This window comes from Exophiala bonariae, assembly GCF_035927105.1.
Source record: "Exophiala bonariae strain CCFEE 5792 chromosome Unknown scaffold_33, whole genome shotgun sequence".
In the NCBI taxonomy this organism is placed as follows: Eukaryota; Fungi; Ascomycota; class Eurotiomycetes; order Chaetothyriales; family Herpotrichiellaceae; genus Exophiala; species Exophiala bonariae.
The window spans coordinates 149,703-171,257 of NW_027042508.1; the positions used below are offsets into that span (position 1 = coordinate 149,703).

The 21,555-nt window shown below is 49.5% G+C and overlaps 7 protein-coding genes across 7 annotated transcripts; 2 read left to right on the forward strand and 5 right to left on the reverse strand.

Annotated features, from left to right (window-relative positions):
- Nucleotides 1-1,418: 1,418 nt before the first annotated feature.
- LTR84_008717 (uncharacterized protein) lies at nucleotides 1,419-3,171 on the reverse strand (the record flags this gene model as incomplete). Its single annotated transcript, XM_064852262.1, has 5 exons — nucleotides 1,419-1,524; nucleotides 1,599-1,746; nucleotides 1,853-1,933; nucleotides 1,985-2,947; nucleotides 2,994-3,171. 5 exons carry the CDS (start codon nucleotides 3,169-3,171, stop codon nucleotides 1,419-1,421), a joined length of 1,476 nt encoding a protein of 491 aa, XP_064701536.1.
- A 2,011-nt stretch (nucleotides 3,172-5,182) lies between these two features.
- Nucleotides 5,183-7,379, reverse strand: LTR84_008718 (uncharacterized protein; the record flags this gene model as incomplete). The annotated part of the gene is made up of 8 exons (XM_064852263.1): nucleotides 5,183-5,606; nucleotides 5,638-5,663; nucleotides 5,731-5,870; nucleotides 6,015-6,156; nucleotides 6,208-6,292; nucleotides 6,355-6,485; nucleotides 6,547-6,723; nucleotides 6,996-7,379. 8 exons carry the CDS (start codon nucleotides 7,377-7,379, stop codon nucleotides 5,183-5,185), a joined length of 1,509 nt encoding a protein of 502 aa, XP_064701537.1.
- Nucleotides 7,380-8,021: 642 nt separating this feature from the next.
- LTR84_008719 (uncharacterized protein) lies at nucleotides 8,022-9,134 on the reverse strand (the record flags this gene model as incomplete). Its single annotated transcript, XM_064852264.1, has 1 exon — nucleotides 8,022-9,134. The coding sequence occupies one exon, from the start codon at nucleotides 9,132-9,134 to the stop codon at nucleotides 8,022-8,024; it is 1,113 nt and encodes a 370-aa protein (XP_064701538.1).
- Nucleotides 9,135-10,063: 929 nt separating this feature from the next.
- LTR84_008720 (uncharacterized protein) lies at nucleotides 10,064-11,516 on the reverse strand (the record flags this gene model as incomplete). Its single annotated transcript, XM_064852265.1, has 3 exons — nucleotides 10,064-10,256; nucleotides 10,348-11,336; nucleotides 11,397-11,516. The coding sequence occupies 3 exons, from the start codon at nucleotides 11,514-11,516 to the stop codon at nucleotides 10,064-10,066; spliced, it is 1,302 nt and encodes a 433-aa protein (XP_064701539.1).
- Nucleotides 11,517-12,058: 542 nt separating this feature from the next.
- LTR84_008721 (uncharacterized protein) lies at nucleotides 12,059-13,378 on the forward strand (the record flags this gene model as incomplete). Its single annotated transcript, XM_064852266.1, has 1 exon — nucleotides 12,059-13,378. The coding sequence occupies one exon, from the start codon at nucleotides 12,059-12,061 to the stop codon at nucleotides 13,376-13,378; it is 1,320 nt and encodes a 439-aa protein (XP_064701540.1).
- An 884-nt stretch (nucleotides 13,379-14,262) lies between these two features.
- On the forward strand, nucleotides 14,263-15,847 carry LTR84_008722 (uncharacterized protein; the record flags this gene model as incomplete). Its single annotated transcript, XM_064852267.1, has 3 exons — nucleotides 14,263-14,542; nucleotides 14,627-14,817; nucleotides 14,873-15,847. 3 exons carry the CDS (start codon nucleotides 14,263-14,265, stop codon nucleotides 15,845-15,847), a joined length of 1,446 nt encoding a protein of 481 aa, XP_064701541.1.
- A 780-nt stretch (nucleotides 15,848-16,627) lies between these two features.
- LTR84_008723 (uncharacterized protein) lies at nucleotides 16,628-18,555 on the reverse strand (the record flags this gene model as incomplete). Its single annotated transcript, XM_064852268.1, has 4 exons — nucleotides 16,628-17,110; nucleotides 17,157-17,534; nucleotides 17,604-18,164; nucleotides 18,454-18,555. The coding sequence occupies 4 exons, from the start codon at nucleotides 18,553-18,555 to the stop codon at nucleotides 16,628-16,630; spliced, it is 1,524 nt and encodes a 507-aa protein (XP_064701542.1).
- Between the last annotated feature and the right edge of the window lie 3,000 nt (nucleotides 18,556-21,555).

Below are 21,555 nucleotides of genomic sequence, written 5' to 3' on the forward strand. Positions count from 1 at the left end.
TTGTACCGAGCAGCATCGGAGAACTCACGGGAGCGTACATGTCCGCTCTGGAAGACACCGTGGGCTGAGGATCTAGAAGCGGATGGCTTTGATCTGCCTCAACACCCGCCTCTGATATACACAGCATGCATCGAAGAATCAGAAAAAAATGCCCCGAAATACTTCCAGCGTTACAAAGGCTGACCTATATCCATACTTGACACGAAGGCATTTGCGACCATGAATGCCAATGACATATTCAAAAGCGGGTCGGTAACACTAGTTGTGTTGAGGCAGATTCTCGGCCAGCTTATGCAGACATGCACAATTGCGTCAGAGATCAAGGCAGGAGACAGAATAATGAGACCAGGATACAATGTTCCAATGCACGTGTGTAGAAGGGTCCTTAACTCGTCGACACATCGAGACATAGCAATGAAGATCTCATCCAGGATTTGGAGGACAACGCACCGACTTACTTCAAGAAGTACGAAGGCTGGCCCATGTGGATGTTCAACCCCAAGGCTTTCGCCACAATGAATGCCAAAGATCTCCTGAGAGGTGGTACTGTGACGGGAGATGTGTTCGGGCACGAACCACTGACATGGAGCATCTGTAACTTTGGCCCAGAGAAGGTATCTAATGGTCTGCTCTCCGAAATACGCGAAGTGGCACTTGGGCGGTGGATGTCCACAAGTAATGAACTGATGCTCCGCAATTGGTGGTACTCAGTAACATCGACTTCAAGATTTACAGAGCAGTGTCTAGGGCTTTCACATCTACATCAACCCATTATCAAGTATGCTCAGCGACGAGGAACTGCTATCATGAAAGCTAGCGGGTTGTCATTCCTATGATTGGAAATTTCTCTGAAGAGATAGGATAGATGCAAGTGCAGCTATCGCATGAGCCATCGTGATAGAGGACTATTCTTTCGCTCTTTTGCAAATTTTTACTCATTTAGAATGTTTGCCTTATTTTCCATGACAATAGGAGTTTGGTTCCCAGACAGGTTGTCGACACCGCGTGGTCAAAAGGGCTGGTAATTCATATGAGAATGCACGCGTTTGCCACCGTGGAGGGCTTGCTTCCCATTGCATACAAATTCTCAATCATAACTATGGTCTTTCCAACGTGAGTTCTTCTCTTCTGCTTCCATTGGACTTCGCTTGCCAGAAATTCAAGGGGGAAATCCGCCAATACTCTATGCTCACGCAAGTTTGTCATGCCGGTTATCTCAACCCGTGGTCGGTACCCTTGCATGAATCTATTGTCACACAGCCAATAACGCAGTGTTGATGTATCGACTACCTTCCGAAGCACTAAAACTAAGCAGCAGCCGGTCTACCACCTCTAACTTATCTTTCGATCTGGGAAGAGCAGCGATCGTATAAGTCCACGTGATTATAACCAATCTTCCGTCGTAGCTGATTAAGCGTTTAACGGTGGACTTCCGCAGCTTCAGCCTGAGCGGCCTTCTCGCTTCTCGCTGGGCTGGTCACGCGGTCCTCACCATCGCTCTCAGTGTCGGTGACCTTGGTGGCACTATCGCCAGAAAAAAGATTAGTTGCTGATCCTGAACTAGGAAAAGGAGCTCCAGGGGTAGGGGTAAAGCTTACTTCAGGCGATCGATGTACCACTTGAGAACCCAAGTCATGATGATCAGCGCGATGGCACAGGCAAGGCAGAAGGAGAAACCCTTGGCGAATCGAGGGGCCTCGACTGTGGGGAAGGTTAGGATAGGTGTCCATGCGGTGGAGGATTGAGCTGGGATATTGTCAGTCTCTTCGTCAACCCCAAAAACCGAGGAAATCGTAAATCATTGAAAACGGGAAGAATATGGACGTCGGCTCGAGGAACTGAGGTTACAAACCAATGATATTAATGAGGACTAAAGTGAACGATCGCTCTTCAGGCGAGTCTCGCAAGATATTGTTGACCCAACCATGGAAAACTGAAAATCGTTAACATACGCCTTAAATTCATTCTCGTGATGGGCACCTACTGCTGCTCAATGCATTGGACCAGTAGCTATTGGCAAAAGCGAACCACTTGGCTCCTTCCGGTACATACCAAGCGGTCAGGATCGCCAAACTGACAGCGTTCAGAGTCGAGCACATGGTAATCGCCCAAGCCGGCCCCAGGTAAAGGTCAGAGGCGAAGCATGCAAAAACTGTAACACCAATGCCAACGGCAGGTGCAATGGTGCCATACTCGTTTATTTCAGCGGCCGAATAGCGATTCAGGGATTTGATCCACAACAGGAAAGATGCGGTGCTTTTGTAGATGCCAGCGTTCCAGAACAAGACGTCAGTAAGGATCACCGTCCAGAATTGCGGTGACAGAGTGACGGATTTCAGATGGGTGAATTTGAATTTGCCCTCGACCCTATGGCCAGCCCGAAGTAAGCGATTTTTACCGATCTCAATATCCTTCTGGTTGAGCACCCATCGATTTGGCTGGTCAATAGTGCCAGGAAGGAGGAAATAACCCAAGATGCCGACGGGAATGGTGATCAGGGCACAAATGATGTACATCCACCTCCAACCCTCGAGACCATGCACGCCTTCGAGACGGTGTGATGCGCCAGCTTGAATGAGGCCAGCAGTGAGTGTGCCCAAGCCAAGTCCTGTGTAAAATACGCCACCACGACGTGCAATTTCATGCCCACGATACCAGCTACCGAAGACGAAGTGCATCGCAGGGAAAAAGCTTGCCTCAAACCAACCGATCATGAAGCGGTACCCCATCAGTTCGCCAAAACTCTGCGTGCGGTACTGAAGCAGTGTGAATATACCCCACATTATGTCAAGGAATGGAATGGTCCAATACATCGGGATATAAGTAAACAGGAGCAGAAATGGGAGCTGCCCAAGAACTGCTCCCACCGTATACATTGTCTGCAATTGAACCAGCTGGTTCCCATAAAACCCAAGGTCTTCCTTCATACCTGCGACATAGGCATTGTCTGTGATCGTTTAGCTAAGATCCGGCACTGGAGTGTTGAGACAGACTGAGGTTAGACTGGTCGATATACTTTACCCAATATGCCAGCACAGCATATGGGACGACGATGAGATCTAATTTGACGATGAATTTGCGCTCCTCGGGTGTATCCTCCTCAGAATACCATTGAAGATGCCACCATTTGGCCTTCTTCACCACCGTGGTGTTGTTGTCTTGTACCCCCATGATGATTTCAGATCATGAGCTGGCTAAAAGCTGTACATTTGCGCTGACCAGCTCCAGATGTCCACCCTCTTATCTTGATATTTGCTGGAGATCATCGCTATGCCAACAAAGAAATTTCTTCCATCGCGCAATCACGACCCTGGCGTTGCGAAGCCAAATTCCACGGCGGAAGACGGGCTTCTGCGGCGCGAAATGGCACAGATACAGCCGAAGATGCAACCCTGAACGCAATTGTACAATCTACTACAACGCCAAGTACGCGGGTCAATAACTTGGAGAAGATAAAGGATCAAACGTGTTGTATTGATCTTCTCAGTGGTTCGCGTGGACCAAATGCCGAGAATCGATATCTTGGGAGGCATATGGCGTGCGAGATGACCAAATCACGCAAGCAACACAACCCATTGCAATCTAGGTTCGCTTAACAGAATTTGTTTCTCCAAAATTGTGGGTATCCTACTTGTGATGTATACTGTACAATCTACTCCATATCAAGCTCAGGGGCAACCCATGGCGCAGAATCCTCTCGGGTCGATTGCGCTTCGTGGGAGCATTTGTAAGACAACGAATTCGATGCCTCGATCGGATCACCTCAAATATACCATGTGCAGTGACAATACACCGATCTGTTCTTGGTTTCCCAGTGTATTCGTGAGTACCTCATGCTTTGTTTCGGCTGTATCAACTGTTAAAGGAGTGGTGGAATTTTGATCCATGCCTTATCCGCCAAGCCATTGCGATTAGAGTCGGATCCCATCAAGGGTCCGCCACTTTTGCCCCCAAAGGATAAACTCCTTGTATGAGAGCCAACTGAGAAATACATCTACGAAAATCTCAGAAATGCGAAATCCTAATTGGCTTTATTACATGCTTCAGAAATGTTTGAGACTCATTTTGGAAGGGGAAGTTGTCCGACGTGGTGGGCTGGTTTCTTGAAAGCTCACTTGACTTGTATTGAATCTGAGTACGTCTAGCGTTCAACTCATTTTTATCATGACCCTAAGCATTACGAAGGCGGCCAGATGCGTACTAGATATAGTAGGCGCATGATACTATGCGCCGCAGCCAGATCTTGTACGAGAGCATGGAATAGTCACCAGCGAGAATATTATCATCGTGTTTGCAAAGCTGGACGGAAGCTGTATATCGGGTTTTCTTTCATCCTTAGACCAGAGAGTCATCTTTATTCAGCGTCAAGCCATGTTGACATCAAATCTAATCTGAGATGTTTCACTTACCGGCAATTCGAGCACGCTTGTCGCGCTCGTCTTGTATCCTGTGGTCACTGACCAGTGAATTTGGTGAAAGTGCGGTCTCTGCCCTCGCAGCCTCGCAAAGGAGCTTTCAATTCTCTGCAACTACTTGGACAAGCATTCAGCAGTGTTGAAATCCTTGCATGATTCTGGGACACACCTACCATGCCTTAACCTAGAGCTTGGTCACCCCTAGAGGCCTGAATATGGAGTTATCGTACCAATTGCACCGGAGGAGCACCTGGGAGCTCAAGTGTCTTGGACAGCCAGCAACGGTCAGCGACGGCGTAGTGATGCTGCGTAGAGAAAAAGCCTGTGCCGCTTGGTGCCTGAAGTCCTGGTGACGCTTTGGACAAATGGAGTAAACGACATCGAGAGCAACAGTGGGAGCCAGATAAAACAAGCTATCATCTACACAATCATCGTCACGATCATAGACCGCCAGGTAAGAGAGCTACCTACTTCCTATCCCAACCCGAGCTTTCCGGTCTACTCTACTGAGCTTACCCATGGTTGAGGAGAGATTTTCAATTTAGCAAAGCCTTCCGGGGGGACTTGTGGTGATTGTAAAATACGCGGATGATCCATTTCACACGTCATATTGCTACCTAATGAGTACACGGCGAGCTCTGTACGTTCCTATCAGCAATGTGCTGTGGATCATATATGTGCCTTTCCTCCACGATCAGTCTTGTCTGTTAGGCAAAGACTGGAACTATTGGCGTTGAATAAACCAGATGCGGCACAACGATCTTGTGTCATTCCAGAGGCTGTTTGGTGAAACCTATAGACACGTCTTCTGGCTTCTCAATAGCACGCAGCGCCACAAAGGGTCCACCACGGCGCTCATATTCCCTACTGAAACGAGTGGGATTGTTCGGGGTTAATGGTGTATCCGGAGCAAATGCATTTTCGTCGCTGCCGTACGATGGGCCCTTGACGGGTGGCAGCGATCGATTGGCTTGAAACCTTACCGCTGGGCGATAACCGTATTCTGCATTCTCTAGAACAGAAGCGTTCTCGCGAACTCTCTTCTCAATGACAGACTGCACATCTGGATGTCTGTGTGGAGCGCCCATGGCTTCGAATGCCACCCCTTCAACTTCGATATTGGCTGCTAGGAACTGGGAGACAGCGGAGGCGGCGAAGAAGCGCTCGCGGACCCCAGAGGTTCCAGAAACTCTGCTCTTGCCATCAGGGCATGGTATCGTACGGCGTATGAGGCAAAGTCATCTTGACCTGGAACTCTACGTTAGTATCTGGAAGAATAGTCGTAAGATCGGCCCGACTGCAGGGGTGTGCTCACATATCTGTTGGCTTCTGGAGGAGATCTCTGATAAGCACTGATTCGAAGAAAACCGAATTCTCGAATCAGCCAGCCGCAGACTCGAAAGATGTCGAAGACAATCTCGCGTATGTATGAATTTGGTGCCAGCTGTTCAAGCTCTGAAGATACAACATGTTAGGACTGAAGCTCAAAGTCTAAAATCCTCGGCTAGGGGGTTACTGACGACAATAGTAGACAACTAGAAAGTTTGGCACCTTAGAAGTGGTCATTTTGAAATTTGGAGCAGTAGAGACTTGACGTACTGTCCCAGTCCACGATGGACACGAATACTTGGGCCACAAAGCCTTTCAAAGGTCCAGGAATAGGATAGAGGACCTGATCCAACATGGCTGAGGCCATAACCTCGTTTGCATCTTCACGCCACCGGAGAGTTCTCTCAAATTGCTAAACGATTGTTAGCCTCATGGCGTTCGTCGTGGTCATAAGAAGGTCTACCCTTCGCCACTCCTTGGCCTGTTCCAAGGTTCTAGGGATGTACTTGATCCCCATACGACAAGCGACCTCTCTCCATAGAGTCCAGCTAGAACGAAAGTCAGTGATTTCAAGCAAAAAGTGCACTCATTCCTCAGGCGTCCGGCTTACATCGCGTGTTCTTCGAATGGCTCAAGCTTGCGATACCCGAATCGATTGATCCAAGGGATAGGGGCAAGGCCAAAAAGGATCATGAGGTAAAGCACATCATCGCTATTGATCTTCATACCATATCGATGGTGCTGTATTGCTGTAATCAGGTCATGCAATTCTCATCTTGCACTTACCGGGGCTTCCACTCACATGTTCATTGATTCTCGCAATTATAAGACTGTGGTTTCGAGATTTGACCTTGTGCGCCACCATTCCCGTCATGAGGTGAATAGTCGCCTGCATTCTTTCATGTTCAATCATTCTGTCCTCGTTGATAAAGTGGCCGGGATTGCCAATCGCACGAGAAACACCTGGATCGGTGGAAGTCTTTACCATAAATCAGTGCTAAGTCACCTTTGTGCTCATGATCGAAGCTCACCCGAAAGAAATCTGAGATCCATCCGAACTGCCATAGGCGTGGAAATTCCCTGGTTTTATCGACTCAGGAGCACGGACAGATACAAAATGTTCGAAGACTCACCACTTCAAACACAGTCAGTACATCTTGCCATGAAATGTAAACATCCGATGGGAGCAATGAGGCTCGGCCAAGGTGCTACGAATCCTCAAAGGACCATGGGTGACTGGGATCGACTTACTTCGGCCATGTTTGCTTCAATCTCTTGGGCCTCCTTGATGGTCATGTGCTCCCACGATGCAGGGCCGTCCGTGTATCCATACTTCCATTTTGTTGCGTTGATACGAGCAAACCGGAGTTTGCGCTGGATGTATTTCAGAGGTGCCAAAATGGCGAAGGCAATGAGCACTGCATTAGCGGGTTCATCGCGGGTGTACTTGCGAGCTGAAGCTGAGGCAGCTTTGAATGCGTCGGAATTGTACAGATAGGAGAGCAGGACAGTGGGATAGAATGTCGACCATACTTTAGTGGATTTTGAAGCAGGTAACAGTTTCCCGAATGCCAGGGTGAACCCAACAGAAACGAGGGCAATGAAAGAAAACAATTCTGGAAGTGACATGGTCATGTTCGATACGGAGATGTGTATGAATATGATCAAATTGTAGTACGAGGCCCGGAGGAGAGTGTATGGCGGTGGACCCTGTCGATTGGTCACGTTACTGAAGGCTTGGCACTGAGAGAATGCCTTGCGCCTGTCACGACAATCTGTGTACTGTGATGGATTTCTGTACAAAGCGACCTGGATTTCGTTGTTGCAGTTCGCTTTGTCTTCTAGCGTGTGCCATCCGTGGTACGTCACTCTCTCTATCCAAGGTAGTCTGAGCCTCAAACCAGCTGCGCTACCGGTCTGGCTGTCCGGATGTTACCAAGTATGATTCCAGGGAGCTTAACACCGTATTAGCAGCCAGGGATATGGTGCTCCAACTTCGGGCCCACAGCCCGCATTGAGAATGAGGACTAAGACCTCTATTGAATCATAACATTGATATATTCCTCAACGACTGTGATATGGGGAATGATGCACACATATATTTTGATAAGTCAATCCCTCGATTACATTCCTGCCCACTCCGAAACCTTCGCCAAGTATATAAGATTGCCTTGAAGAGCTGATTGGCTTGTCTCCGTCCTTCATAAGGAATCATAACTACAACGATCTGCTCCATCTGATCCCGTCCACACTTTCGGAGGTGCAACGGGCTATTGATTAGCCGCCACCCGATGACATGTTCCGGAATGAGACCTCAGGAAACCTCATACTTGGTCCGCTGAGCAGCGGTTCGTCCGTCCCTTCCAGTATTTCATGGAAGAACGCTGCAATATATTCCCGCAGAATCTTCAGTAAACGAACTGAATCTATTGTTCCAATGAATGCTTCAACGGCCGGATCGGTCCGATTCGTCCCGAGGAGGGTTGACAGGATTGAGAAGTCGGTTAAAGCATTATGTCGTGTACCACTAATCTCCAAGTGCCACTTTGGTCCCTTCTGGTAGGGCCAATTCTCGTCCCAAGATGTATCAGACGCTGGATGGTTTTCCGCATGAATTAGGAGAAAAGGACGATCATTGTCCGTGGTAATCTCGTCTCCCCAAAGACCACCATCTATATTACAGGCAGCCATAAGTCGAGGCTCCGCAAGCAAAGCACCAACCGCGGTAGCACCTCCCAAAGAGTGCCCGAAAACGGCCATTCGCTCAGTGCTGAGTACCGGCACCCCAAGCTCCTGCCAACGTGTATTGTTGGTCACCGCGTTCAATACTGTAGAGACATCTGCAACGCGAGGTGCGAGTAAAGTGAGGATCTCATCGGGGATTGTAACATTGGCATATTCGACATAACTGCCATCCGGGTACTCGACGATTGCTCCATCATAAGGATGATCTATTGCAAGTATGTTGAAGCCAAGCGAAGCGACCCACTGCAACATTACAGCGTATACCACGCGAGGGGCCCAGTAGCCCGGAGTGAAGAACAGAAGTGGCAGATCATTTTCCACTGCGGCCTCAGGACAGACTTGTAGCTCGAAGTTGTCGAGGCTTATATTTGGTAGATAGGGACTAAATACTTTTTTGATTGCAGCCGCCGATGTCGGCGGTATGTAAGTAATGGTTTCGGTCTGTTCACAGGTTGCTGGTTGATATAGGGTCACCATCAGTCGTCTTGGTAGGTCGCAACATGGTGCAAATGGGTCCACTCGACTCGTGTCAGTCAGAGGAAAATGAGTAATGTGAACATTGGCTGAACCAGGGGGAGCTGGAAGCAGAATTGCTTGCGTGAGTGTGCTCAGAAGCAAACAGGTCAGTAGAATAAGTGGACACATGGCAATCGTGATGAGAGTTACAGTGAAATCCACGGAAGCCTTGTGCAAGCTATAATATTCTTCACAGTCTATGGACGAGTTAAGGGCAATATATAGAGGACGGACGAACTGGGATAAAGTCACTAATCTTGAAGGCAGGTTAGAACAAGTCTAGTGGCTCGCTTAGTGTTGTTAATGATTTAGTTAAACAACCATGAAAAGAGCTCTGGAGCAGCTGTCACTCGAGAATCATGTGGCTGACTATCAAACCATCAGTCACTTGGGCTACTTACTCGAGCGACAATCGTCAACCCCAAATGCCCGTGTTCCGTCTTCCGTGATCCTGTGACCAGAGTCAAGGATGACAATTGACTCCGAATTCGCCGATGGATAATTAATACCATAGCCTATAGCTGTGGTAAGCTACCCATAAGACGATATGCGGGAGTTGTTCCTCTGCTTCCAGTCTCGTAGGTCAGATAAGCTTCACAAGCCTCGATGGCTTTGCAGTTACTGTGGTTCGGTGTTGAATGACTCTTGAAACAAACTCATTGGCTTACATGTACTATGTGAGCATAAATATCATTTAATGATGTATATCTGTTCCCCTTTAGCTTTTGCGATAATTAGTGTCTTCCTGGGTGGATTATTGTGATCGCATTATCACCAGTCCCTCGTGTTGGGAGATGAGCTCCATAACACGAACATGCGATCATGCGTACTCCTGGCATCTGGAATTGAGATTGGATCCATATGGCTGTCTATGAGCACGGCAATTTTGGGCAGATATGACATCTTAGAATGTGTAGTCTCTGGGCCTTGACCTGGGTACAACCTCAGCCTTCATTTTTATAAGAGTAGTCCTTTATTTTTCATTGTCGGTGGATAGGTCACTACGCAGAGACTTATCGCAGAGCCACTTTTGGCTTCAGCCATGCCTCTCAACTGATCTATAACCTGGCATGCTCATGGGCACGCAGTTGTCGTCTTTCCGGCCCTCCACGGCTTCCATCGCCCGGGAAAGCATTGACCATATCTTTATATTCAGTGCGGAACCGCCACTTCCTCGCAAGAGCAGGCTCCAAGCTCTTATGGAGGGCAAGGGTCGTGTACTTGCCGAGGACTGGCAAGAACTTGAAGCCACTGTCATTGGGAGAGGGTGAGTTAGCACAAGCACGTCAGACAACCATAAATCGCCGATTTAGGAAAGATACGTGAGTAGGGAAAAACATACTGGCCACTTCCTCCACCGGCGACGAAAAGATTATGGTAATCTGGGTGATAGTCCATGATGAAGTCACCTGTAGGCGTGTCGGTGTACCAACACACAGCCGTTCGTTCAAAAGGTCGATCGGCAAGTTCGGGCAGTAGCTCTTTGAGGCCGTCACGTAGTCGGCGTTCACCGTCTAAAGGAATGTAGTTCTTTCGGTCGTTGGAAACGGCTAACGGAGGCGTCGACACATCTGAACTGAGGATTTGGCGTTCCACTTCGTTCGGAGAACGCTCATAACCCCATCCGTGCACGGCCATCTTCAACAGTGATGTGTCTTGATGTGGTGGAAAATTAAACCACCCTGTAGCGAAATTGATGTATATAGGCAGTTGCCGATACTTTGCCATTTCATCCGGCGACAGATGGAGATATGCAAGCACTTGTCCGGTTGAGAGTGTCGAATTATACATGGGTACCAGGCTCGCCGCCCACGCGCCAGCAGCGAGGACGAACAAATCGCCCACAACCTCGGTTCCAGCAAGGGTCCTAACAGCACGGATTTTTCCTAAAATGTTACGATCAAAATTAACAACGGTGCCGGCATGGCCTGATATGAACGACACCCCGTGGACAATGCACTCATTGCGTAGGCTGACGATAGCTTTTTGGGCGTCTGCCCAACCGGCCTGTTGGTTGTGGTAACCCATGAAGTCGGGTGCGGCGAGGGAGCCGCTAATGGTCGGGTACAGACATCGGGTGGTCTCAGCAGATTCTAATCTTTGCCACGGTAATTGGGCACGATCAAGAGCACTGGTGGTATTCTCGATATACGACCTTCCGATCGGGCTATGGTTGCTGGTCAATATGAAAGGCGTAGGGACGAATATGTCTCTGTATTTTGGGGACGTGAACCATTTCTGATATGCCTCATGTGCTACCTTCAGATAGATATCGTCAGCGTAGTCGAACCGAATGACGCGTGAGATGTCCACGCTGGAGCCGTCAGGGACCTGTTCAAACCGCAAGTCAGTTCAACTCAGGGACTAGCGAATTGACCTTTCGCTTCTTACTGGAGGGACATGGCGATCAAGAACAATGACTTTACGGTATCCTTGTAACGCGAGCTCAAGCGCCGTCGTCAAGCCAAAGACTCCGGCGCCGACCACGACGATATTCCAATCTTTCTTCATTGTGTCCAATTAATCGACGACCCGCGTTCTTGTTTGGTCCAAAATGTCATTTTCAGAACTGCTCACACTTAGACAGATAAGACCATACCGGCACGTGATCGAGCCTCGTCTTGAGCCCCTGACCGTGAACCGACACCCGTGGCCCGCTCTGGATGATGGAAGTGAAGCAGGTCGCCATCTCACCTTACGGAGAGCGGCACTGTGAATCATAGAACACGGATAGTTCTCGGCTAAGTAATGACCAGAGGTGGATTCAGGCCCACTCCCACGATTCGCGGTTTCTACTCGACACTGCAGAGATGTCACTTTGTTCTTGTTCCTCCACCACCCGGATCTAGGGTTACGGAAGCCGGAAGACGGAATCCTCATCATTAGCATTGGCATGCCGCACCCCAAAACTTGTTCCTTCGATTTCTTTCCCTCGGCATTTGTTTGCAAGGCCATATCTACATAATCGTCTCTTTTTTGAGTTGCATTGGTGTTTTTCTGGCTGATATGGTAATTGTCTTGCAAATTAACAAAATTATTCCCACAATTCAGCCATGTCGAATACCCAAGAGTCCAGCTCAAGGGATACAACCCGCTCAGCAGTGAAAACTCCTCTTCTTATTCCAGGTCGAGGTGATCCTGTCAAAGATGCTATCTTGGTCTATTCTTTAGGAAAGATCGACTATGCCGGGCCACTAGCTAAGCTGCCTAAGTCTCTCAATGTCCCTCGAGAGCGAACCGTGGAAGTGCCTGTCTTGTTGCCCGGTCTTTGGGACTGCCACGTACACTTTATTGGGCACCTGGAACAGAGTATGGCTGGCATGGTGGACCCTCTGCCATTCTTAGCAGGAACTCGTACGGCACACGACGTAGCAGCCACCTTGAACGCCGGGTTTACCAGTGTCCGCGAAACGGCAGGCTACGGAGTTGAGCTCTCACAGGAAATTGAAGCTGGTAGGCTCATCGGACCAAATATATACTCAGTTTGCGCTGCGATCAGTTGCACCGGTGGACATGTCGATCATCACACCATGTCAGAGCACCAGTTCCACGAACTCGGCTGTCACGGCCTTCCACTTGTCGTCGCAGACGGTGTGCCTCAGTGTATCAAAGTGGTACGGCAACAACTGCGTCGTGGCGCCAAATGCATCAAGATCTGTACCAGCGGGGGCGTCTCCAGCGATCGTGATGACCCCGAGCATCAGCAATTCTCCGATGAGGAAATAAAAGCCATGGTCGAGGAGGCAGCTCGGTCTCAACGCGCGATGGCGGCGCACGCCCACGGATTGGCCGGCATTATGGCCGCCATTCGTGGCGGTGTCACCACGATCGAACATGGAACTTATTTGAACGAGGAGGCAATCACACTGATGAAGGAAAAGGGTATCATTTTAGTCCCTACCCGCGGGATTATAGAGGATGGCTTACTGACAGCCGAGTCGTGGTCGGCTAGGGCATTCGAGAAACTGAAGCCGATAGCGGCGCAACATGCCGGCGCGTATCGAGCTGCAGTAGCTGCTGGTGTCAAGATCGCCAGCGGGTCAGACTACGGTATCAGCAAGCGGGGCACGCCATTAAGTCACGGCCACAATGGTAGAGAATTGGAGCTGGCGGTGCAGGTGGGCGGTATGACACCTTTACAGGCAATTGAAGCAGCCACGGCCACAGCCCCTGAAGTCCTTGGCCCTCAGGCCCCGAAGGCCGGCATTTTGACGGATGGTTATGACGCTGACTTCATTGCGTTGAATTCCAGCCCATTGGACGATATCGGTGTCATTGCCAATCCAGATAATGTTACACATGTCTGGCTCGGTGGACAGCTAAAGAAGTCCCCAGAAAGGCCGATTGTAGTCCTGAGCCGAACTAAGCTATAATGAGGGCTCTTGATGTATAGTGGGCAAGATTTAGGGCCTCTTTATGAGAACATTCAAGAAATGCTTCTAGATCTTTGTCGTTATGTGTGACATGAAACTGATCCGGCCATAGCTCGAGCATTGCAGTGTGGGAACGAGAAATAGAAAAAGAGTCTCCGGCTATAAACGATCAAGTTGTAGATTCACTTGGCTGAAATAATCTGCCACATACGTAATTCACACCACATCAGATAAAGCCAAGTGTGATCTTTAGATAGTATGTACGCATCAGCTTAACTCGATCGCTCTGAACAAAGTTGCAGCCACGTAGGTTGATCCCAGTACATGGATATTCACATATAGCGCTCATACGATTCTGGACACCGTCGGCGGCGGGCAATTCATGTCTCAAGAATACCCAATCTCCATGCAGGTAACAAACTAAGTATCGTACCAGGGCTCATCCTGCTTAGCAAGTTGGCAAACTAATATGCTATACTGTCGAATCGTCCATCTGGATTTACTCGATGACAAGAGATCGCACAATGTTCGCCTATGGCAAAGTCGATTCGCCGATGGTTACAATATGGCGGCAATCTTGCAGGAGACTGATCCATCGGTGAATTGAGAGGGCTGTTCACACATAGTGCAACAGGAGCCCGCCTGGACCCTATGAGTCCGTACCGATAACCATCATGCCGCATCCGTGTTCCGTACCCCGTGGCATGGTCTAGAAACAGTTCCCCACAGATCCATCACCCCGGATTCCTTGATCATAACCATTCGCTATATGAATCTCTCCTGAACCACGCCGTGTCAACAAAGGCTCGTTAAACTCTTCGGTCTCGATCAACTTCAATACCTCTAGCACGATTGGTATCGTCGTCGCCATGAACCACAGCGCCATGGCCAAGGAAGTGGCGGTACCGTCCTCCATAAAAGAGAGCCCGTCAGAGGACGCCAACAAGGAATCTGTGATTGCTCATATCGATGCATCACCTACCAATGCTGTGACTTCGGCTGAGAAACGACTCCTTCGAAAAATCGACTGGCGGGTGTTGCCCATTCCAATCATGCTAGTTGGCTTGTCGTCGATTGACCGAACCAACATTGCCTCGGCCAGAGTCGCAGGGATGGCAACTGATCTCGAGTTGACTGGCAACCGATATAATGTCGCTGTTTCTGGTATGTAACCTCCCCTTTATCTTGCTTTCTCCTGCTCTGTCGGCGAGTTGTCCGAAATGACACTAATCATCTATCTCATGACAGTCTTCTTCGTTTTCTACGCTCTGTCCGAGCTACCAAGCAATCTTATTCTCCGGCCGATTGGTGTCGTTCCATACTTATCGTTCCTCATCTTAGCATGGGGAACGATCGCAATGTGTCTTGGATTTGTGCAGAATTTCGTGCAGCTCACCGTTTTGCGCCTTTTACTGGGTCTTTTTGAAGGGGGACTTAATGTAAGCATAATCAATGTCTATCTCCCACCTCGATCATACTGACGAGTCTCCCCAGCCTGCGTGCGTCTACCTCATTTCTTCGTGGTACAAGCGGTACGAGACCCACCGTAGGATTGCCATTTGGTACACTCTTGCCAGTACGATCGCCGGATTTGCCGGCGTCATTTCGTACGGATTCAGTAAAATGGAGGCGGTCGGTGGACTCCGTGGATGGCGCTGGATCTTCATTATGCCTGGCTTGATTACGATCCTATGTGTTGTCCCGGTTTACTTGTTCGTTTCCGAATTCCCCGAGAAGGCCAGATGGCTGAAACCAGAAGAACTCGACCTTGTGCGACAGCGCCTCCGGGAAGATCGGGCGGAAGAACTTGACGATAAGACGACGCTTAGAGAGTCACTAGCCCCGTTGAAAGACTGGCGAATCTGGGCTATGTCTATGTTATACTTCTACCCGGCCGCTGGATATTACGCTCTGGCCTTCTTCATGCCATCCATCCTCAGCGCCTTCGGATTTTCTGTAGCTCTAAGCCAGATCCTCCAGACACCACCTTATATTCTAGGAGCCATCTGCTCCGTTGCAACGGGCTACTACGCCGACAAGATCCACAAACGGTCACCATTTATGCTTGGCCATGCGATCGTGACGATCGTCGGCTTCCTCCTGATGGGTTGGGGGGCCAACACAGGTGGTAAACTCACCGGCGTGTTCTTCTCCATGACTGGAATTCAATGCATCATACCGACTGTCTTTGCCTTTATGTCAAACAATATTGTCTCAGTTAAGGCTCGGAAAGTGGGTATCGCGATGCAAATTGTGGTAGGAGCCATCGGTGGCATTACCGGCTCCCAGATATTTCGAACAAAAGACGCCCCAGGGTATAGGCCTGGCATGTACGCCGCGTTCGCGCTCATGGCGGTATTTGTAATCAACGTGGCCGGAGTCACGGAGTACTTCCGTCGTCAGAACAAGAAAGCTGATGAAGAAGGTCTGATTATAGATGGGGTGGTGGGATTCCGATATACACTATGAATTGAGCCTTCGAGGGGCGAGGGTCCATACTTGATGATGGTCACATTCAGCGAGTTGCGAGGCAGTCCCGCCCGCACAAGACGCATGGCAGAAGCAGCGTTCTTAGTCAACCACGATGGCTTCCGGGCGTGATTGGCAACTTTGAGAAAAGCTGAGCGAAAGGATCATAAGAAGTCCCAGATAGTTGAATAGGAGTATCAGTTCCGAGTGAGGCGTTCAGCTAATTATCTCGTATGATCACCCACAAATTAAGTGATACAAAGACTAGTTCGTAAATTCTATCTTGCTAATTCAAGCACAATGTAGTGAATGATTTTGCGAACAGGTCAGGAAATAAGCATCAGGCAGCCGGCGCATCTCAATGATTGGAGGGGATTGTGATGCGTAGTTTCACGGATCTGTTCAACGATTCAACATTGCCGAGATACGACATCCCAAAACGCGGAAACGGTTGGACACTTAGTTTGCCATCGCTACCATGACGTCGGAAACGATTAAGAACATCTGTTTATCTCAGACGAGCAGGCCCATAATCATATACATCTTGTCCCCCCCTTCTACACTCAATCGGAATAGTCAAAGTGTGCGACATGCAGATTCTCGATACCGGGATCATTCAGAAGCTGAATCTCCATCAAAGACCCAGGCAAAAATGTAGGGGTACCAGGAGTTGTGAGACAGAAGTCTGGCAATGCGAAACCCCAAGTGTTTGGTCCTTATTCCAGCGGTATCTCTGCTACAACAGAGTTTCGTATGCTCAGCTTGAACGGCATTACGACCTTAGACGCCTGAGTTAGTAGGGTCAAAGTATTGGGTGAGCTGTGTCGGTCCCTCTGAAGAATATGTCGACCATGGCCGGCCGAAGAATGACCACTCATTCGTGACATCTGGGAAGACCTCAAAGTCTTCGTTTGGCCAACCGAGTTCTTCGTGGGCTACCAGAGGATCTGGAAGGATCTGCCCAGTCTCCATAATAGGCGAATCATCAGAGGTGGATCTGAGACTTTGCGGGGCAATGTTCGAAGCCAGTTCAGAGGCTACGAGGCAGTGGCGCGGAACTAAATTTGTGGCAGGAGATACCCTCTCCGGTTCGGCAGAGAGTGACGCGTAGTCAAATAGCTTCGCCATGAGATCGATGTCCTCCTGTTCCACGTTCACATCTGAGATCTCCTTGGAAGGTATTGCGCCGTCGTATTCTCCGCTTACGTGGCTGATAGTCCGGCGACTGTGAAGACGGACCGAGATGTCCTCGAGAACGCTTAGCTGTAACTGTCAGACATGACTGACCTACCGTTAGGTCGTGACTTACGATATTCGCAGCATTGCGCCAGATATCGGCTAATTTATGGAGGTATACGTGCGCCTTCTCGTACTTCCGGCGAGCAGCATTTGCCACCCTTGGGTTGTCGTTAAAAGTCTGTTCCAGCTGAATGCTGGCTGCAAGTGCAACGAGATAGCCAATGAATGGATCGTAGATGCTCATCCCTCCCTCTTCCATCTCAACAATATGCCGGATTACCCAGCTGGAGTGAATCATAGATTCCTGATGGGACTTTTGCAAGGTCGTTAGAGGAACTTGACCATGCTGTTGACGGGTCTTCATGAAGAGAATGAAGGGATGATGCCTGGGATGATCAGTATTTGGCTTTTTGTCGTGAAAATCTTGCTTACAGGCGACATTGGGTGGCTGAATATAAAATTTGGTAAGATACCCACGCAGAAAAGAAGGGGCGTAGGTGAGGTTCATTCAACACACGACGGGGCGATCCCACCGCGGTGTATCGGTGTGGATGAAGCTCTGTAATAGATCAGTGGGATTCCCCTTGTTGGCTTCGTTCCACCCACTCATCTCAAACTCCATTAGACGGCTCTCGATGGCCGCATGTGCAGAATCATGTCTCCAGAAAGGAATAGGTGGAGCCTTGCTATCGCCAGATACTTCCATGACTGCGTTGTGCCATATATCAAGGAGCACGATATTGCAAGAAATGACATCCAAGGACTCTGTCCGCAACATATCTCCAGGTGAAGTCGGCAACGTGATTTCTCTAGATGCGATAGAACCGTCAGGATTTGATGGAGCGCATTGCATCAAGAAGAGCTGAAAAGAGGAGGCCGGAACGCAAGGGGACCTCACGTCGGCGCTACTGAAAATGCGATCCATCATGAACAATGTCCACACGACCGAACGCCAATTGAGCGACGACTGATCTTCTGCTGATATGCCGCTTTCTTTGCGAAGCAACCCGCGTGTTTGAGCAAGCCTCAGGCCAAGAGCAACCTGAGCTTGAGCACGGTGCGGCTTTCCAGCTTGTTCCTAGTCTCAGCACACGATAGAGGTAGCGGTTTTGGCACTTACTTGCAAAATCTATGTGGGCGATTAAACAAAGCGCTTGGAAATAAGCTAGATCGAAGTCGAACTTGGAGTATCGAGCGGCCAAAAGGTTCCAAGCCGCTTCTGATAACATCTCGCAAGTCTCGACAATGGCCTCTTTACTGTGGAAAAAGGCATTTTGGCAGATACGGAGACCAATGGCAAGCAAAGGGAGCAGCACGAGCTTGGGATATTCAACCATCAAGGGTTGGGAGTTGTTGCTCGTTCTCACCAAAAGTGGGTACGGCCGGTTGTGGAAATGTTCGAAGTAGAGCTGAATGCCTTCTTTCTTGATCTCATCCGGGATCTCGTCTTCGTTTGTGATTCTGGGCATGTTAACGGAAGTTCGTCCAAGACATGTGCAATGGCTCACTGGAAGGTGCCAGATGGAGAGGTTGAGGCCATGGAAGTCATCTCATTTGTGTGGCCCAGCCCTTCTCCGTTCTCCAAGTCTACAATCCCCTTTTCTCTGGTCAAAATTGTTAACACAACCTGAAGTAATGATGGAGCACCTTGAGCTGAGCAGGAGTTTCGCATACTGACCCTAATGCCTTTGCCAACTCACAAAGCTTGGTCTCGACAGCGCTTAATCGATTGGACTGCGGCCAGACGGGTGTTAGCGACATTAGAGTATGCGCTCGAGGTACTCACCTCGTACTGTTCCTGAGCGAAGGGGAAGATCGAACGAGTGTTGCGACCTCGACTTCGCGCCCCTTTGTCGGGTCGCGCCGCCTTCTCGACATAGACGCATCGCTGTCTCAGACGTATGCAGAGGGAGCATCGTGGCTTCTCACCTGGACACCGTGACTTTTTGCGTCTGTCAGGTGTCAGCTAATGATGTTCCTTCTCTCCAGGACTCTCATTTTTCGCCAGAGGTGAAGAAACTACCGGCAATTGTCGCAGGCCTGGCTTGCCCGCTTAATGGTTTCGACAAAATACTCAGCGGTAGGCGAAACAGGATTATCCGCCATGAAGGATCAGTAGGTGGAATCTGCCCGGCTGTTAGCAGCCTCGCAAATCATCTGGAGTTCGAGCGCAAAGGTAGAATTACTGAGGCTGCTGGAGTCTGGACGCGAGTGGTGCGAGTTGCTGGTGGCTAGTAGCCCATACTACAATCTCAATGCTCGGTCCAGCGAATCGACTAGGCCGCCATCAACGAAAGAAAACACGATCCCATATCTGGGTGCCTGTGAGTGGGCGTCGTCGGGAGGTGTGTCAAGTCAACTGCAGCAGGGCCCTCCATCCGTCCTTGGCTTCGTCAACCTTGCGGATAGCTTTGGCCGGATATCGAGTATCATAACTGGTTTAGGCATAGACTCCGCATTTCGCGAAGAGAATCCACTCGTGCCCAGACAAGAGCACAACTTCAAGTTAGAATGAAGAGACTTGACTCCACATGGATGGGAAGGAGTCCTAGGCACCGGAGAATCCGAAGCCATCTTGTGTGGAAGGGATTGCGAGAACTTCGGCTAGCCCGAGGCGCTCAAGCTTCACCGTTTACCTCTACTTGTATAGAGCAGGACTTACCTACAAGTAGGTAAGAAAGCCTGGTATGGAGTCTAGGTAAGTAATTATTCGTTCCCACCACTATCCTCACCTTGAAAGGCCATTGGACCAGCATACGGCCATTTCACTCCCAACGCAGGCATTATCACGGGGGTAAATCCCGTCACACTAAATTGCGAGACCTCACTAACTAGGGGCTTGGCTTCCTCAATGTGCTTCTTGCTCCTCTTCCTCTTTCCCCAGGTTGTCAAATTTTCTACTACTAGATCGCGGTTCGCGGATCGCGGTCTACGGAGCACGGAACACGGCACACGTAACTTGCAAGTCCTAAGGAGAGTTGGCAGTGAGTAGGCCTCGGCACTGTTTGGAGCATCATCACACGTCTTATGCAATTAGGTGTGATGCGCATCCATCGAACAGCTGCACGCATGGCCAACCAGAAGGTCTCACTCCATTCGCCAACGGTCGGCCGTGGTCGGTTACGGTCGTCAAGGTAGCCAAAGACCTGTGTCTAGCGTGCTCAGGCCACAATGATATCTCTCCTAATACCGACTCAGGCTTATGGTCTGCCGAGATTCATGACCTGGCTGCAACCTGTTCAGCACTTCCTAGGTTTATGTTGGTCACCATTATGATACGGTCGAAACTGCTGTTGTCAAGAATTTGGGCAATGTTTGACTGCCAGTCATCAGACATGACCGATTTGGACTGCCTCGAGCTCCAAAGTCTATCTAATCTTCGATTCCGCGTCGTCCACAAGCACTATCAGAACATGTTCTGGGCAGGAGTGAGTGGCTTCAGGGGAAGGTAAGGAGGAAGTCCACGGTGTTACCGATCAAGGTATTTCTGAGCTTAACCTGTTATTGAGTCGTAGCAGGAGTTCTGATCAGCAGCTCTGGAGCTGCAAAACCTAGACAAGACATTCAATCAGAGTAGTAAGTTTGTGGTCAGAAAGCCCTCCATCGTACACAGCATCTTTTCTGGGAGCGAAGACTACTCAAACGTGCAATTCACCGCTCCCTTCTGCATTAAGTAGGTTTCCGTGGCCATCAAAGCTCCCAGGAACGTCTCGGGATCCTGCATAGTCTGCCTCCTGCACGAGTTTGTCAGTCGTCTCATTGCCTGCTACCAGTCCTATTTCTGCATCTAAAACACTTGGGTTAATAGACCCCATGCCATCATTCGCTACCATCGACTGAATTGGCGCATGTATATACACAGTGTCTCAATGAGTCCCTGGTCTCTCCATCGCTGTAGATATCTCCTTAATCGAGTCTCAAAGACTGTATCAGTTTCGAATACCAATATTTCGTATACTTAAACACTGCGTAGCCGGCCAACAGATTCAGTGGCTCGAACCCACTCTTCCACACCTGCGATGCGTATCATTGCCTCAAAAACTACGGGACTCTTTGGTCAGCCACCCGAACTGCGCAGACCGCAAGCTCGATCGCAGCTGAGTGTTGAGAATCCGGTCGCCACGGCATAACTTATCGCTGCGAACAAGGAGTATAGAGGGAGGGGAAGACGGTGCGTGTACATGGCTACCTTGCCCAATAAGATTGGCGCTTCCTTCGACACATGGCCAACATTTATACCTCCCTCAATTTAGGTCTCTGAGTCAACCGACAAAACCGGCATCAGTCCCGTTGAGATGCTTTCCAAGCTCGTGGGCACCAACAAGGCCTTCGCCAGCTGTTGACCCTCGCACTGACTCGCAACTTAGATGGCACAAGAATTGGACAAGCTGAGTCAACCTCTCCCGATGCCTTGAGCAACATTTTTATCTACGATCCAGCGCAGGCGAGGTGGTTCAACAAGATAGCTT